The 19499-nt window shown below is 47.6% G+C and overlaps 2 protein-coding genes across 2 annotated transcripts in view; both read left to right on the top strand.

The window, feature by feature from the left end:
• LOC143516410 (uncharacterized) overlaps positions 1 to 18973 on the top strand; it is a 137658-nt gene extending 118685 nt beyond the window's left edge. Inside the window, exons 26-31 of the mRNA XM_077007959.1 lie at positions 16524 to 16643; positions 16738 to 16922; positions 17089 to 17252; positions 17403 to 17648; positions 18022 to 18181; positions 18801 to 18973. Of these exons, the coding sequence (XP_076864074.1) occupies positions 16524 to 16643; positions 16738 to 16922; positions 17089 to 17252; positions 17403 to 17648; positions 18022 to 18181; positions 18801 to 18929 (1004 nt within the window). The 3' untranslated portion in view covers positions 18930 to 18973. The remainder of the gene's footprint in view (positions 1 to 16523; positions 16644 to 16737; positions 16923 to 17088; positions 17253 to 17402; positions 17649 to 18021; positions 18182 to 18800) is intronic.
• On the top strand, positions 401 to 14002 carry LOC143516119 (uncharacterized; the record flags this gene model as incomplete). The annotated part of the gene is made up of 7 exons (XM_077007714.1): positions 401 to 638; positions 819 to 2312; positions 2403 to 3992; positions 5085 to 6716; positions 7272 to 8816; positions 9249 to 9450; positions 10732 to 14002. Coding segments are annotated over 7 exons (9972 nt in total), but the record flags the coding sequence as incomplete, so codon positions are not given.
• Positions 18974 to 19499: the final 526 nt, after the last annotated feature.

Here is a 19499-nt window from a genome sequence, read left to right as displayed (position 1 = left end):
TACTTCACCGACCACAACTACTCCACCAACCACAACTACTCCACCGACCCCTCCAACAACCACAACTACTCCACCCACCACAACTACTTCACCAACCACAACTACTCCACCACCCACTCCACCGACCACAACTACTCCAACCACAACTACTTCACCAACCACAACAACTCCAACCACAACTACTTCACCGACCACAACTACTCCACCGACCACTCCACCGACCACAACTACTCCACTGACCACAACTATTCCACCGACCACAACTACTTCACCGACCACAACTACTTCAATGACCACTCCACCGACCACAACTACTTCACCACCCACTCCACCGCCCACAAATACATCACCGACCACAACAACTACTCCAATCACAACTACTTCACCAACCACAACTACTTCACCAACCACAACTACTCCACCAACCACAACTACTCCACCAACTACAGCTACTCCACCGACAACTCCACCGGCAACAACTACTCCACCGACCACCACTACTCCACCAACCACAACTACTCCACCGACCACTTCACCGACCACAACTACTCCACTGACCACAACTATTCCACCAACCACAACTACTTCACCAACCACAACTACTGCACCGACCACAACTACTCCACCGACCACAACTACTCCACCGACCACAATTACTTTACCACCCACTCTACTGACCACAACTACTGCACCGACCACAACTACTGCACCGACCACAACTACTGCACCGACCACAACTACTTCACCGACCACAACTACTCCACCAACCACAACTACTCCACCAATCACAACTACTCCACCGACCACAACTATTCCACCGACCACAACTACTTCACCAACCACAAATACTCCACCTACCACAACTACTCCAACCACAACTACTTCACCGACCACAACTACTCCACCAACAACAACTACTTCACCAACCACAACAACTCCAACCACAACTACTTCACCGACCACAACTACTCCACCGACCACTCCACCAACCACAACTACTCCACCGACCACAACTACTTTACCACCCACTCTACTGACCACAACTACTTCACCGACCACAACTACTTCAATGACCACTCCACCGACCACAACTACTTCACCACCCACTCCACCGCCCACAAATACTTCACCGACCACAACAACTACTCCAATCACAACTACTCCACCAACCACAACTACTCCACCAACTACAGCTACTCCACCGACAACTCCACCGGCAACAACTACTCCACCGACCACCACTACTCCACCAACCACAACTACTCCACCGACCACTTCACCGACCACAACTACTCCACTGACCACAACTATTCCACCAACCACAACTACTTCACCAACCACAACTACTGCACCGACCACAACTACTCCACCGACCACAACTACTCCACCGACCACAATTACTTTACCACCCACTCTACTGACCACAACTACTGCACCGACCACAACTACTGCACCGACCACAACTACTGCACCGACCACAACTACTTCACCGACCACAACTACTCCACCAACCACAACTACTCCACCAATCACAACTACTCCACCGACCACAACTATTCCACCGACCACAACTACTTCACCAACCACAAATACTCCACCTACCACAACTACTCCAACCACAACTACTTCACCGACCACAACTACTCCACCAACAACAACTACTTCACCAACCACAACAACTCCAACCACAACTACTTCACCGACCACAACTACTCCACCGACCACTCCACCAACCACAACTACTCCACCGACCACAACTACTTTACCACCCACTCTACTGACCACAACTACTTCACCGACCACAACTACTTCAATGACCACTCCACCGACCACAACTACTTCACCACCCACTCCACCGCCCACAAATACTTCACCGACCACAACAACTACTCCAATCACAACTACTCCACCAACCACAACTACTCCACCAACCACAACTACTCCACTGACCACAACTATTCCACCGACCACAACTACTTCACCGACCACAACTACTTCAATGACCACTCCACCGACCACAACTACTTCACCACCCACTCCACCGCCCACAAATACATCACCGACCACAACAACTACTCCAATCACAACTACTCCACCAACCACAACTACTCCACCAACCACAACTACTCCACCAACTACAGCTACTCCACCGACAACTCCACCGGCAACAACTACTCCACCGACCACCACTACTCCACCAACCACAACTACTCCACCGACCACTTCACCGACCACAACTACTCCACTGACCACAACTATTCCACCAACCACAACTACTTCACCAACCACAACTACTGCACCGACCACAACTACTGCACCGACCACAACTACTCCACCGACCACAATTACTTTACCACCCACTCTACTGACCACAACTACTTCACCGACCACAACTACTGCACCGACCACAACTACTGCACCGACCACAACTACTCCACTGACCACAACTACTTCACCGACCACAACTACTCCACCAACCACAACTACTCCACCAATCACAACTACTCCACCGACCACAACTATTCCACCGACCACAACTACTTCACCAACCACAAATACTCCACCTACCACAACTACTCCAACCACAACTACTTCACCGACCACAACTACTCCACCAACAACAACTACTTCACCAACCACAACTACTTCACCGACCACAACTACTTCACCAACCACAACTACTCCACCAACCACAACTACTCCACCGACCACTCCACCAACCACAACTACTCCACCGACCACAACTACTTTACCACCCACTCTACTGACCACAACTACTTCACCGACCACAACTACTTCAATGACCACTCCACCGACCACAACTACTTCACCACCCACTCCACCGCCCACAAATACTTCACCGACCACAACAACTACTCCAATCACAACTACTTTACCAACCACAACTACTCCACCAACCACAACTACTCCACTGACCACAACTACTTCACCGACCACAACTACTCCACCAACCACAACTACTCCACCAATCACAACTACTCCACCGACCACAACTATTCCACCTACCCCAACTACTTCACCAACCACAACTACTTCACCAACCACAAATACTCCACCTACCACAACTACTCCAACCACAACTACTTCACCGACCACAACTACTCCACCAACCACAACTACTTCACCAACCACAACAACTCCAACCACAACTACTCCACCGACCACAACTACTCCACCGACCACTCCACCAACCACAACTACTCCACCGACCACAACTACTTTACCACCCACTCTACTGACCACAACTACTTCACCGACCACAACTACTCCACCAACAACAACTACTTCACCAACCACAACAACTCCAACCACAACTACTCCACCGACCACAACTACTCCACCGACCACTCCACCAACCACAACTACTCCACCGACCACAACTACTTTACCACCCACTCTACTGACCACAACTACTTCACCGACCACAACTACTCCACCGACCACAACTACTTCAATGACCACTCCACCGACCACAACTACTTCACCACCCACTCCACCGCCCACAAATACTTCACCGACCACAACAACTACTCCAATCACAACTACTTCACCAACCACAACTACTCCACCAACCACAACTACTCCACTGACCACAACTACTTCACCGACCACAACTACTCCACCAACCACAACTACTCCACCAATCACAACTACTCCACCGACCACAACTATTCCACCTACCCCAACTACTTCACCAACCACAACTACTTCACCAACCACAAATACTCCACCTACCACAACTACTCCAACCACAACTACTTCACCGACCACAACTACTCCACCAACCACAACTACTTCACCAACCACAACAACTCCAACCACAACTACTTCACCGACCACAACTACTCCACCGACCACAACTACTCCACCGACCACTCCACCGACCACAACTACTCCACTGACCACAACTATTCCACCAACCACAACTACTTCACCGACCACAACTACTTCAATGACCACTCCACCGACCAGCCCTACTTCACCACCCACTCCACCGCCCACAAATACTTTACCGACCACAACAACTACTCCAATCACAACTACTTCACCAACCACAACTACTCCACCAACCACAACTACTCCACCAACTACATCTACTCCACCGACAACTCCACCGGCAACAACTACTCCACCGACCACCACTACTCCACAAACCACAACTACTCCACCGACCACTTCACCGACCACAACTACTCCACTGACCACAACTACTTTACCACCCACTCTACTGACCACAACTACTTCACCGACCACAACTACTGCACCGACCACAACTACTCCACTGACCACAACTACTTCACCGACCACAACTACTCCACCAACCACAACTACTCCACCAATCACAACTACTCCACCGACCACAACTATTCCACCGACCACAACTACTTCACCAACCACAACTATTCCACCGACCACAACTACTTCACCAACCACAACTACTTCACCAACCACAAATACTCCACCTACCACAACAACTCCAACCACAACTACTTCACCGACCACAACTACTCCACCGACCACAACTACTCCACCGACCACTCCACCAACCACAACTACTCCACCGACCACAACTACTTTACCACCCACTCTACTGACCACAACTACTTCACCGACCACAACTACTTCAATGACCACTCCACCGACCACAACTACTCCACTGACCACAACTATTCCACCAACCACAACTACTTCACCGACCACAACTACTTCAATGACCACTCCACCAACCACAACTACTTCACCACCCACTCCACCGCCCACAAATACTTTACCGACCACAACAACTACTCCAATCACAACTACTTCACCAACCACAACTACTCCACCAACCACAACTACTCCACCAACTACATCTACTCCACCAACAACTCCACCGGCAACAACTACTCCACCGACCACCACTACTCCACCAACCACAACTACTCCACCGACCACTTCACCGACCACAACTACTCCACTGACCACAACTATTCCACCAACCACAACTACTTCACCGACCACAACTACTTCAACGACCACTCCACCGACCACAACTACTTCACCGACCACTCCACCAACCACAACTACTCCACCGACCACAACTACTTTACCACCCACTCTACTGACCACAACTACTTCACCGACCACAACTACTGCACCGACCACAACTACTGCACCGACCACAACTACTCCACTGACCACAACTACTTCACCGACCACAACTACTCCACCAACCACAACTACTCCACCAATCACAACTACTCCACCGACCACTCCAACAACCACAACTACTCCACCGACCACAACTACTTCACCGACCACAACTACTCCACCGACCACAACTACTCCACCGACCACAACTATTCCACCAACCACAACTACTTCACCGACCACAACTACTTCAATGACCACTCCACCAACCACAACTACTTCACCACCCACTCCACCGCCCACAAATACTTTACCGACCACAACAACTACTCCAATCACAACTACTTCACCAACCACAACTACTCCACCAACCACAACTACTCCACCAACTACATCTACTCCACCGACAACTCCACCGGCAACAACTACTCCACCGACCACCACTACTCCACCAACCACAACTACTCCACCGACCACTTCACCGACCACAACTACTCCACTGACCACAACTATTCCACCAACCACAACTACTTCACCGACCACAACTACTTCAACGACCACTCCACCGACCACAACTACTTCACCGACCACTCCACCAACCACAACTACTCCACCGACCACAACTACTTTACCACCCACTCTACTGACCACAACTACTTCACCGACCACAACTACTGCACCGACCACAACTACTGCACCGACCACAACTACTTCACCGACCACAACTACTCCACCGACCACAACTACTTCACCAACCATAACTACTTCACCGACCACAAATACTCCACCGACCACAACTACTCCACCGACCACAACTACTCTAACCACAACTACTCCACCGACCACAACTACTCCACTGACCACAACTATTCCACTAACCACAACTACTCCAAGCACAACTACTTCACCAACCACAACTATTCCACCAACCACAACTACTTCACCGACCACAACTACTTCAATGACCACTCCACCAACCACAACTACTCCACCGACCACAACTATTCCACCAACCACAACTACTTCACCGACCACAACTACTTCAATGACCACTCCACCAACCACAACTACTTCACCACCCACTCCACCGCCCACAAATACTTTACCGACCACAACAACTACTCCAATCACAACTACTTCACCAACCACAACTACTCCACCAACCACAACTACTCCACCAACTACATCTACTCCACCGACAACTCCACCGGCAACAACTACTCCACCGACCACCACTACTCCACCAACCACAACTACTCCACCGACCACTTCACCGACCACAACTACTCCACTGACCACAACTATTCCACCAACCACAACTACTTCACCGACCACAACTACTTCAACGACCACTCCACCGACCACAACTACTTCACCGACCACTCCACCAACCACAACTACTCCACCGACCACAACTACTTTACCACCCACTCTACTGACCACAACTACTTCACCGACCACAACTACTGCACCGACCACAACTACTGCACCGACCACAACTACTTCACCGACCACAACTACTCCACCGACCACAACTACTCCACCGACCACAACTACTTCACCAACCATAACTACTTCACCGACCACAAATACTCCACCGACCACAACTACTCCACCGACCACAACTACTCTAACCACAACTACTCCACCGACCACAACTACTCCACTGACCACAACTATTCCACTAACCACAACTACTCCAAGCACAACTACTTCACCAACCACAACTACTCCACCAACCACAACAACTCCAACCACAACTACTTCACCGACCACAACTACTTCACCGACCACAACTACTCCACCGACCACAACTACTCCACTGACCACAACTATTCCACCGACCACAACTACTTCACCGACCACTCCACTGACCACAACTACTTCACCACCCACTCCACCGCCCACAAATACTTCACCGACCACAACAACTACTCCAATCAGAACTACTCCACCAACTACAACTACTCCACCGACAACTCCACCGGCAACAACTACTCCACCGACCACCACTACTCCACCAACCACAACTACTCCACCGACCACTTCACCGATTACAACTACTCCACTGACCACAACTATTCCACCAACCACAACTACTTCACCGACCACAACTACTTCAACAACCACTCCACCGACCACAACTACTTCACCGACCACTCCACCAACCACAACTACTCCACCGACCACAACTACTTCACCAACCACAACTACTTCACCGACCACAACTACTCCACCGACCACTCCACCGATCACAACTACTCCACCGACCACAACTACTCCACTGACCACAACTATTCCACCAACCACAACTACTTCACCGACAACAACTACTTCAACGACCACTCCACCTACCACAACTACTTCACCAACCACAACTACTCCACCAACCACAACTACTCCACCAACCACTCCACCGACCACAACTACTCCACTGACCACAACTACTTCACGGACCACTCCACCGACCACAACTACTTCACTGACCACAACTATTCCACCAACCACAACTACTTCACCAACCACAACTACTGCACCGAACACAACTACTCCACCGACCACAACTACTCCACCGACCACAATTACTTTACCACCCACTCTACTGACCACAACTACTTCACCGACCACAACTACTGCACCGACCACAACTACTCCACTGACCACAACTACTTCACCGACCACAACTACTCCACCAACCACAACTACTCCACCAATCACAACTACTCCACCGACCACAACTATTCCACCGACCACAACTACTCCACCAACCACTCCACCGACCACAACTACTCCACTGACCACAACTACTTCACCGACCACTCCACCAACCACAACTACTCCACCGACCACAACTACTTTACCACCCACTCTACTGACCACAACTACTTCACCGACCACAACTACTCCACCGACCACAACTACTTCAATGACCACTCCACCGACCACAACTACTTCACCACCCACTCCACCGCCCACAAATACTTCACCGACCACAACAACTACTCCAATCACAACTACTTCACCAACCACAACTACTCCACCAACCACAACTACTCCACTGACCACAACTACTTCACCGACCACAACCACTCCACCAACCACAACTACTCCACCAATCACAACTACTCCACCGACCACAACTATTCCACCTACCCCAACTACTTCACCAACCACAACTACTTCACCAACCACAAATACTCCACCTACCACAACTACTCCAACCACAACTACTTCACCGACCACAACTACTCCACCAACCACAACTACTTCACCAACCACAACAACTCCAACCACAACTACTTCACCGACCACAACTACTCCACCGACCACAACTACTCCACCGACCACTCCACCGACCACAACTACTCCACTGACCACAACTATTCCACCAACCACAACTACTTCACCGACCACAACTACTTCAATGACCACTCCACCGACCAGCCCTACTTCACCACCCACTCCACCGCCCACAAATACTTTACCGACCACAACAACTACTCCAATCACAACTACTTCACCAACCACAACTACTCCACCAACCACAACTACTCCACCAACTACATCTACTCCACCGACAACTCCACCGGCAACAACTACTCCACCGACCACCACTACTCCACAAACCACAACTACTCCACCGACCACTTCACCGACCACAACTACTCCACTGACCACAACTATTCCACCAACCACAACTACTCCACCGACCACAACTACTTTACCACCCACTCTACTGACCACAACTACTTCACCGACCACAACTACTGCACCGACCACAACTACTGCACCGACCACAACTACTCCACTGACCACAACTACTTCACCGACCACAACTACTCCACCAACCACAACTACTCCACCAATCACAACTACTCCACCGACCACAACTATTCCACCGACCACTCCAACAACCACAACTACTCCACCGACCACAACTACTTCACCGACCACAACTACTCCACCACCCACTCCACCGACCACAACTACTCCACCGACCACAACTACTTCACCAACCATAACTACTTCACTGACCACAAATACTCCACCGACCACAACTACTCCACCGACCACAACTACTCTAACCACAACTACTCCACCGACCACAACTACTCTAACCACAACTACTCCACCGACCACAACTACTCCACTGACCACAACTATTCCACTAACCACAACTACTCCAAGCACAACTACTTCACCAACCACAACTACTCCACCACCCACTCCACCGACCACAACTACTCCACCGACCACAACTACTTCAACGACCATAACTACTTCAATGACCACTCCACCGCCCACAAATACTTCACCGACCACAACAACTACTCCAATCACAACTACTCCAATCACAACTACTTCACCAACCACAACTACTCCACCAACCACAACTACTCCACCAACCACAACTACTCCACTGACCACAACTATTCCACCGACCACAACTACTTCACGGACCACAACTACTTCAATGACCACTCCACCGACCACAACTACTTCACCACCCACTCCACCGCCCACAAATACATCACCGACCACAACTACTCCAATCACAACTACTTCACCAACCACAACTACTCCACCAACCACAACTACTCCACTGACCACAACTATTCCACCGACCACAACTACTTCACCGACCACAACTACTTCAATGACCACTCCACCGACCACAACTACTTCACCACCCACTCCACCGCCCACAAATACATCACCGACCACAACAACTATTCCAATCACAACTACTCCACCAACCACAACTACTCCACCAACTACAGCTACTCCACCGACAACTCCACCGGCAACAACTACTCCACCGACCACCACTACTCCACCAACCACAACTACTCCACCGACCACTTCACCGACCACAACTACTCCACTGACCACAACTATTCCACCAACCACAACTACTTCACCAACCACAACTACTGCACCGACCACAACTACTGCACCGACCACAACTACTCCACCGACCACAACTACTTTACCACCCACTCTACTGACCACAACTACTTCACCGACCACAACTACTGCACCGACCACAACTACTCCACTGACCACAACTACTTCACCGACCACAACTACTCCACCAACCACAACTACTCCACCAATCACAACTACTCCACCGACCACAACTATTCCACCGACCACAACTACTTCACCAACCACAACTATTCCACCGACCACAACTACTTCACCAACCACAACTACTTCACCAACCACAAATACTCCACCTACCACAACAACTCCAACCACAACTACTTCACCGACCACAACTACTCCACCGACCACAACTACTCCACCGACCACTCCACCAACCACAACTACTCCACCGACCACAACTACTTTACGACCCACTCTACTGACCACAACTACTTCACCGACCACAACTACTTCAATGACCACTCCACTGACCACAACTACTCCACTGACCACAACTATTCCACCAACCACAACTACTTCACCGACCACAACTACTTCAATGACCACTCCACCAACCACAACTACTTCACCACCCACTCCACCGCCCACAAATACTTTACCGACCACAACAACTACTCCAATCACAACTACTTCACCAACCACAACTACTCCACCAACCACAACTACTCCACCAACTACATCTACTCCACCGACAACTCCACCGGCAACAACTACTCCACCGACCACCACTACTCCACCAACCACAACTACTCCACCGACCACTTCACCGACCACAACTACTCCACTGACCACAACTATTCCACCAACCACAACTACTTCACCGACCACAACTACTTCAACGACCACTCCACCGACCACAACTACTTCACCGACCACTCCACCAACCACAACTACTCCACTGACCACAACTACTTTACCACCCACTCTACTGACCACAACTACTTCACCGACCACAACTACTCCACTGACCACAACTATTCCACCAACCACAACTACTTCACCGACCACAACTACTTCAACGACCACTCCACCGACCACAACTACTTCACCGACCACTCCACCAACCACAACTACTCCACTGACCACAACTACTTTACCACCCACTCTACTGACCACAACTACTTCACCGACCACAACTACTGCACCGACCACAACTACTGCACCGACCACAACTACTCCACTGACCACAACTACTTCACCGACCACAACTACTCCACCAACCACAACTACTCCACCAATCACAACTACTCCACCGACCACTCCAACAACCACAACTACTCCACCGACCACAACTACTTCACCGACCACAACTACTCCACCGACCACAACTACTCCACCGACCACAACTACTTCACCAACCATAACTACTTCACCGACCACAAATACTCCACCGACCACAACTACTCCACCGACCACAACTACTCTAACCACAACTACTCCACCGACCACAACTACTCCACTGACCACAACTATTCCACTAACCACAACTACTCCAAGCACAACTACTTCACCAACCACAACTACTCCACCACCCACTCCACCGACCACAACTACTTCACCAACCACAAATACTCCACCTACCACAACTACTCCAACCACAACTACTTCACCGACCACAACTACTCCACCAACCACAACAACTCCAACCACAACTACTTCACCGACCACAACTACTTCACCGACCACAACTACTCCACCGACCACAACTACTCCACTGACCACAACTATTCCACCGACCACAACTACTTCACCGACCACTCCACCGACCACAACTACTTCACCACCCACTCCACCGCCCACAAATACTTCACCGACCACAACAACTACTCCAATCAGAACTACTCCACCAACTACAACTACTCCACCGACAACTCCACCGGCAACAACTACTCCACCGACCACCACTACTCCACCAACCACAACTACTCCACCGACCACTTCACCGATTACAACTACTCCACTGACCACAACTATTCCACCAACCACAACTACTTCACCGACCACAACTACTTCAACAACCACTCCACCGACCACAACTACTTCACCGACCTCTCCACCAACCACAACTACTCCACCGACCACAACTACTTCACCAACCACAACAACTCCAACCACAACTACTTCACCGACCACAACTACTCCACCGACCACTCCACCGATCACAACTACTCCACCGACCACAACTACTCCACTGACCACAACTATTCCACCAACCACAACTACTTCACCGACAACAACTACTTCAACGACCACTCCACCTACCACAACTACTTCACCAACCACAACTACTCCACCAACCACAACTACTCCACCAACCACTCCACCGACCACAACTACTCCACTGACCACAACTACTTCACGGACCACTCCACCGACCACAACTACTTCACCAACCATAACTACTTCACCGACCACAAATACTCCACTGACCACAACTACTCCACCGACCACAACTACTCCAAGCACAACTACTTCACCAACCACAACTACTCCACCACCCACTCCACCGACCACAACTACTCCACCGACCACAACTACTTCAACGACCATAACTACTTCAACGACCATAACTACTTCACCGACCACAACTACTCCACCGACCACAACTACTCTAACCACAACTACTCCACCGACCACAACTACTCCACTGACCACTCCACCGACCACAACTACTCCACCGACCACAACTATTCCACCAACCACAACTATTCCACCAACCACAACTACTTCACCGACAACAACTACTTCAACGACCACTCCACCGACCACAACTACTCCACCAACCACAACTACTCCACCAACCACAACTACTCCACCAACCACAACTACTCCACCAACCACTCCACCGACCACAACTACTCCACCGACCACAACTACTTCAGCGACCACTCCACCGACCACAACTACTTCACCAACCATAACTACTTCACGGACCACAAATACTCCACCGACCACAACTACTCCACCAACCACAACTACTCCACCAACCACAACTACTCCACCAACCACTCCACCGACCACAACTACTCCACTGACCACAACTACTTCACCGACCACTCCACCAACCACAACTACTCCACCGACCACAACTACTTTACCACCCACTCTACTGACCACAACTACTTCACCGACCACAACTACTTCAATGACCACTCCACCGACCACAACTACTTCACCACCCACTCCACCGCCCACAAATACTTCACCGACCACAACAACTACTCCAATCACAACTACTTCACCAACCACAACTACTCCACCAACCACAACTACTCCACCAACTACAACTACTCCACCGACAACTCCACTGGCAACAACTACTCCACCGACCACCACTACTCCACCAACCACAACTACTCCACCGACCACTTCACCGACCACAACTACTTCACTGACCACAACTATTCCACCAACCACAACTACTTCACCGACCACAACTACTTCAACGACCACTCCACCGACCACAACTACTTCACCGACCACTCCACCAACCACAACTACTCCAGCGACCACAACTACTTTACCACCCACTCTACTGACCACAACTACTTCACCGACCACAACTACTGCACCGACCACAACTACTGCACTGACGACAACTACTCCACTGACCACAACTACTTCACCAACCACAACTACTTCACCAACCACAAATACTCCACCTACCACAACTACTTCACCAACCACTACTCCACCACCCACAACTACTCCACCGACCACAACTCCACCGACCACAACTACTCCACCGACCACAACTACTCCACCGATCACAACTACTCCACCGACCACAACTACTCCACCACCCACTACTCCACCAACCACTACTCCACCACCCACAACTACTCCACCGACCACGACTATTCCACCAACCACAACTACTCCACCGACCACAACTACTCCACCGACCACAACTACTCCACCACCCACAACTACTCCACCGACCACAACTACTCCACCAACCACAACTACTCCAACCACAACTACTTCACCGACCACAACTACTCCACCGACCACTACAGAGACAACAACTACAGGTATACACACACAGTGAGGTGTTGGACATAACACAAGGATCAAGGAAGCATATTATGAGACGTCAGGACAAGTCAGGGCTAAAAACCAGAGAACAGGCAGACCAGCAAAACATTATCCAGAGACAGAGCCAACAGCACTCAAAGTTCAAATACACAGCAAGGGTAAACAAGTAGAGTGGGACAAATACACAAGAGAATCCAATAATATTCAATAATGCTTCATATTAATGCTAGGTGATATAGCGGTTCACACCGGTGTTTATTTTTGTTATGATAATAATTTTTCATATACCGGCCACACCACTTTAAATAGCCTAAACGTGTCTGGAACGCAGCACGGTCATTAATTGTTTCTCAAGAGACACTTTTTATAAGTGCGCCGCTAAGCAATAGAGCGCAAGTCTAGCTTGCTGAAAACGAGGGACGTTCTGAAACAGAAATTCTACCAAACATTGAAGCAAAAGATAATGACCAAAAGGAACTTTTGCCAAAGAAAGAAGCCATGTCTGTTGTCAGGAAGTACATAGGGTTTTATAGGTCGGACTTGGACCAAACAGTCACTTACTGCAAATGTTGTCACGACTGGTGGTAAGAGGAGCAATCTGCTGCACCACCCATAAAGCTAGCTTATACTTGATGCGTCGCAACTGGCGTGAGGGTCTACACGGCAAAAATTATGCAATTGCGGTGGCTTCGCTGTCGCATCACGAGGTTGTGCACCTCTCGATTTTTGTAACTTTGTGAGTTCCGCTCTTCAACGCTATGTTTAGCGCTGTTATATTTGCAATATTTAAATTAAGCTTACCATATTTTCCTCAGTTTAAATATAAGGAAAATATAAGCCGCACCTACAAAGTTGTTTTTTTTAATGGAAAATGTTGTATAAGCCGCACCGGGCTATAAGCCGCATATATCTACTAAACTGAATAAAGAGAGTCCCCGCTTAACGAGTCTGGTTAACGACGGACTGGAGTTATGACCGACTTTTTTAAATTTTGCGCGGTGCGCGGAGGAGCAGTGGCAGTACAGCGGAGCCTCCACCGCAGCCCATCTCAGCAACGCAATCATTCTTTTTCACGCTGTACGCATGCACAAGAACATTGTTAATATTTTTCTAAACTGTATTTACGATCAAAGCATATCTAAATCTAGGGTCATGCTTAACGACGAAAACTGCTTTATGACAGACTTTTCAGTATCTGTTAAGCGGGGACTGACTGTACATTTAACTGAACTGATCAGTTTCTGAACAGTGCCTTTAGCATTTCATGTAATACAGTTTTGGCTTTCAGCCGGTGTTGTGTCGAATTCCGACTCCCCTCATTTATCCGCATAAAGACACTACAGATTATATTGTCGATTTATGTTTCTATGCATAAATAAGAGCTAGACTTTAATTATCCATCAGAGCAAACAGCACGGCATTATCTATGTCCAAAGCCACACTGGCTCAAGGGTGTTAATTATTTTAAATAAAATACACACTAGCTATACCTAAGTTTACCTCTGACCACGACTTCGCAGTATTACAGCAGTATTATGTCTAAATATCTAGTTAGGACAAAACTAGAGTGCTCAATGAACTAAGTTATAGTTACTGTAACTCCCTAATATCATCTGTAGTGTCTTTAAGTGTGTGCAAATGAGGGGACTCGGAATTTGGCACAACACGTTGGATCAAATCATGGGGAAAAAAGTAGAGGCTTATAGTCCGGAAAATATGGTAATTAAGTTACATATTTATACAAATACACATATGGTCGAAATGATTCAAAATAATTAGCTTTTTATCACATTAAAAGAGATGGTACTGTCTCAGTATTCGATCACTGTTATTATTTATTTGTTTAAATATTGTTATTTAATTAAAGGTAATATTTTTGGGACTTTTCAGTACAATACAACCATTGACAAACAGCCCGGTCTGCTTCATGTCTAAATAACTCTTATTGGTTATTAACAAACTGGTGTGCAATTTATAATATTGTGTGTAGCTGGTTCACATAAGTTGTATAAACCTACAGTTTTTATGTTGTCTGAAAAATGTATTAAATAAAAGGTTTTGCTAGGTTTTACTAGAATTTTGGTCATACCACCCAGCACTACTTTGTATGCTAACACAAGTTCAGCAATACTTCACAAAGTTTCAAAGACTGAATCCCGGTATATATGGATAGGTGAAATGTGGAACAGGTGTGCATTCAGTAATCAGGGGAGGTGAATCTGGTAAGCCAGGCTGCAGAATCATGGGTATTGGAGTTTCCAGGGCCTGGATGCATCACACACACACACACACACACACGCACACACACATGCACACACACACACACACACACAATGCCCAGTCCTGCTTCTCTTGACTCTACATTCTATCTTCGCTCCATTTAGTGAAGGTGGACCCCTGTGATGAGCTGAACTGCACTGAGCATGAGTGGTGTGGGGACATACACGGTGTCTACGGCTGCTTCTGTAATGAACATCATCCTAGACCCCACCCAGAGTCTTATGGTAAAAGCACTGATGTGGAAACATGCTCAAAGTACTGTTTGTCAACATTTGATCAGAATTTCTTACATACATTTCTCTGGTCTCTGCGTTGCAGACGCTGTTGAAGTGTGTGATGGCAGCTCTGGCTCCATATCACTTTCCATCTGTCAGCTCTTTGAAGATGGTTTCCCTGGTTACAGTTTACACCTGAGTGACCCCAGCTGCAGAGGAACAGTCCAGAATGGCAGACTGGTGTTCCATTTTGATAATGATGATCACATCTGTGGCACAAACCTCACGGTACATTAAACACTAGTTATGCTGTTTCAGATAGACTTTGAATATTATATACAGTCTTAGAATAACAGAGATTTGAAATTCATAAATGTAAAAACTTTGAATATCCTTTATGGAAAATTACTACATATTTAAGTATTAACAATATCTAAAATTCAAATCTCTACAGGCCAATGGTACCCACTTGATCTATGAGAACAAAATCATGGGTGGAATGGAACCATCTAGAATACCCATTAACAGAGAGAAAAGATTTCTGGTATTACAGTTCTCCTGCATTTACCAACTCACTCAAACCGTCAACATGGTAAAAGACCTCAACCCTCTGCAGAGGTGAGATGGACCACTGTCTGGCTCTCTCATAAATGTGTCCTGAAATCGAACTGATGTAAACTGTTGAATAGCTTTAACAAAGTAAACTCACAAGAATTTATGTTGATGTCAATGTAAATCTAATCAGTCTGTGGTTGTACTCTTCTACAGCATAGTGCACAAGAACCTTCCAGGTGTTTTGGGGATGTACCAGGTCAAGATGATTCCCTATCAGGATCCTGGTTTCTCCCATCCTTATAATGGCAGTGCATATGTAGAGGTGGACCAGCGGGTCTATGTGGGAGTGTTCGTCCAGGGGGTGGACAGTCGTCAGATTGCTACAGTGATTGATTCATGTTGGGCCACCCCTGAGAATGACCCCGACTATGGTGTCCGCTGGGACCTGATTGTTAAACAGTAAGACACTTTGACTTTCTGTGTCCATAGCAGGGGTTGCCAAGTGTGGTTCTTAGAAACTTACAGGGTGCAGAGATTAGCTCCAACACACCTGTCTCTAATATTCAGGAGCTTCTGAAAGCCTTGATAAAGTCAGGCCTGTTACTGTGAACCTGGAACTATGCTCTGCATGATGACAGATCCCAGAATCAGAGGCTGAACCAACTGCTTCACATAACATATAGCATAAATTAGCATACAAGTTAGCACACCCAAAGACAAGAAGGAACACTTATCCTTTTCATGTTTTTCATTTCATGCATATTGTCCATTCTTGTTCAATCTAACTGGATATAAATCGCAATATAATTTCAATTATGCCAAATATCTCCAGGTGTCCTAATCCAGAAGATAAAACGGTACAAGTCCTTCAGAGTGGTGTCTCCGCAACCTCCCAATTCTCCTTCAAAATGTTTGCCTTTAATGACTACCCCAAGGTCTTCCTTCACTGCTCCATTCACCTTTGCCTTCTGCAGAGCAACAACTGTGCAGCGGTGAGTTCTGACATCTGTCAGTGAGTCACACAGTTCCATGAGGAGTAGAGAATAAGCCAGAGAAATACCAAGAAAACACATTATAGAATAAAAAATACTTTTATTAGTACATCATAGAACTACTAATAGTAATAATACTACTTAATAATAATAACAACAATACATTACTACCACAACCGCCACCACCTGTATGCCCAGGGCTCTCAAGTCTCACGCATTGAGCGTGTGACACACGCATTTGACCATCTTCACATGCTCACACGCCACACTTCCGATTTCACACGGCGAGAAAAAAAAAATCTAGTTTATTTACCGATCCATATCTATGTCGCCCTCCACTGGCGAGTGATCGCAAAATACAAAACCCCCCCCGCTCAAGAACTTACGTTCGCCACCCCCCCCCCTCCCCACTCTACAATTAACATTCTCCACCCCCCCCCCCCGTCCCCGTCAACAAATCTCACACTCTGACATGAATCCAAAACTTGAGAGCCCTGTGTATGCCTGTTGTGCTGTTACTTTCTATCAGATCAAACCAGTCTAGATCTCCTTTTTTTGCTGACTGATTTATCATTTCAAACACAACTTCTATATAATAATTTGTGTATACTTTTTACAGCACTGCTACACTGGACACCACTACAAGCCCAACCCTAAACATCCCAGAGCTGTCAGGTCTATAGACATCAATGCTACCTCCCTCATCTCCATTGGGCCTTTTATCTCCATTACCACAAGCACAAGATGAACAGTCACCCTGCTCTCCATGGCTCTCCACGCTTTCTCATATTTCATTTTCTAGGGCCTCCTGGAGTGACCTGAGTAGTGAAAGTGCTACCACAGGTGTGCCTCAGAGATCACTATTTAGCAAATATAGCTACAGTACATCTAACTAACTTAAATATGCTATGTTTAACTTTACTTAACTATTCACATTTTGTGCTCTTCAGTAGTCTCCTGCAACTCTCAAAATAAAGGCCTTAAATAAAATGCAGCTTTACTGATGCTTTTATTCCAGCTGCATTAGCACTTTACAGAAAGAGGGCAGTAACAAACAAGAATGTAGTGTGATTTTGAGCAGATTACAGGGCCACTGGGATCTCCTAACTACTCTGATCCTTTTCCTGATGACAATCTTTACAACAATCTTTAATTCTGATATTTGCCTTTAAGTTGTTGTACAGAAACAGCTTTTATATAATCTATTTGTTGATAACTGGAACAAGAAAGTGATGATCTGTCATATTGAATTTGATAATAATCCCAGATTATACTGATTGGTGAAAGAACACTTGAATGTTGTGGAATTTTAAATATG

The sequence above is a fragment of the Brachyhypopomus gauderio genome, chromosome 6 (genome assembly GCF_052324685.1).
Source record: "Brachyhypopomus gauderio isolate BG-103 chromosome 6, BGAUD_0.2, whole genome shotgun sequence".
In the NCBI taxonomy this organism is placed as follows: domain Eukaryota; kingdom Metazoa; phylum Chordata; class Actinopteri; order Gymnotiformes; family Hypopomidae; genus Brachyhypopomus; species Brachyhypopomus gauderio.
Note: the sequence above shows the minus strand (reverse complement) of the source record. Positions and strands in the feature narration are given on the sequence as shown.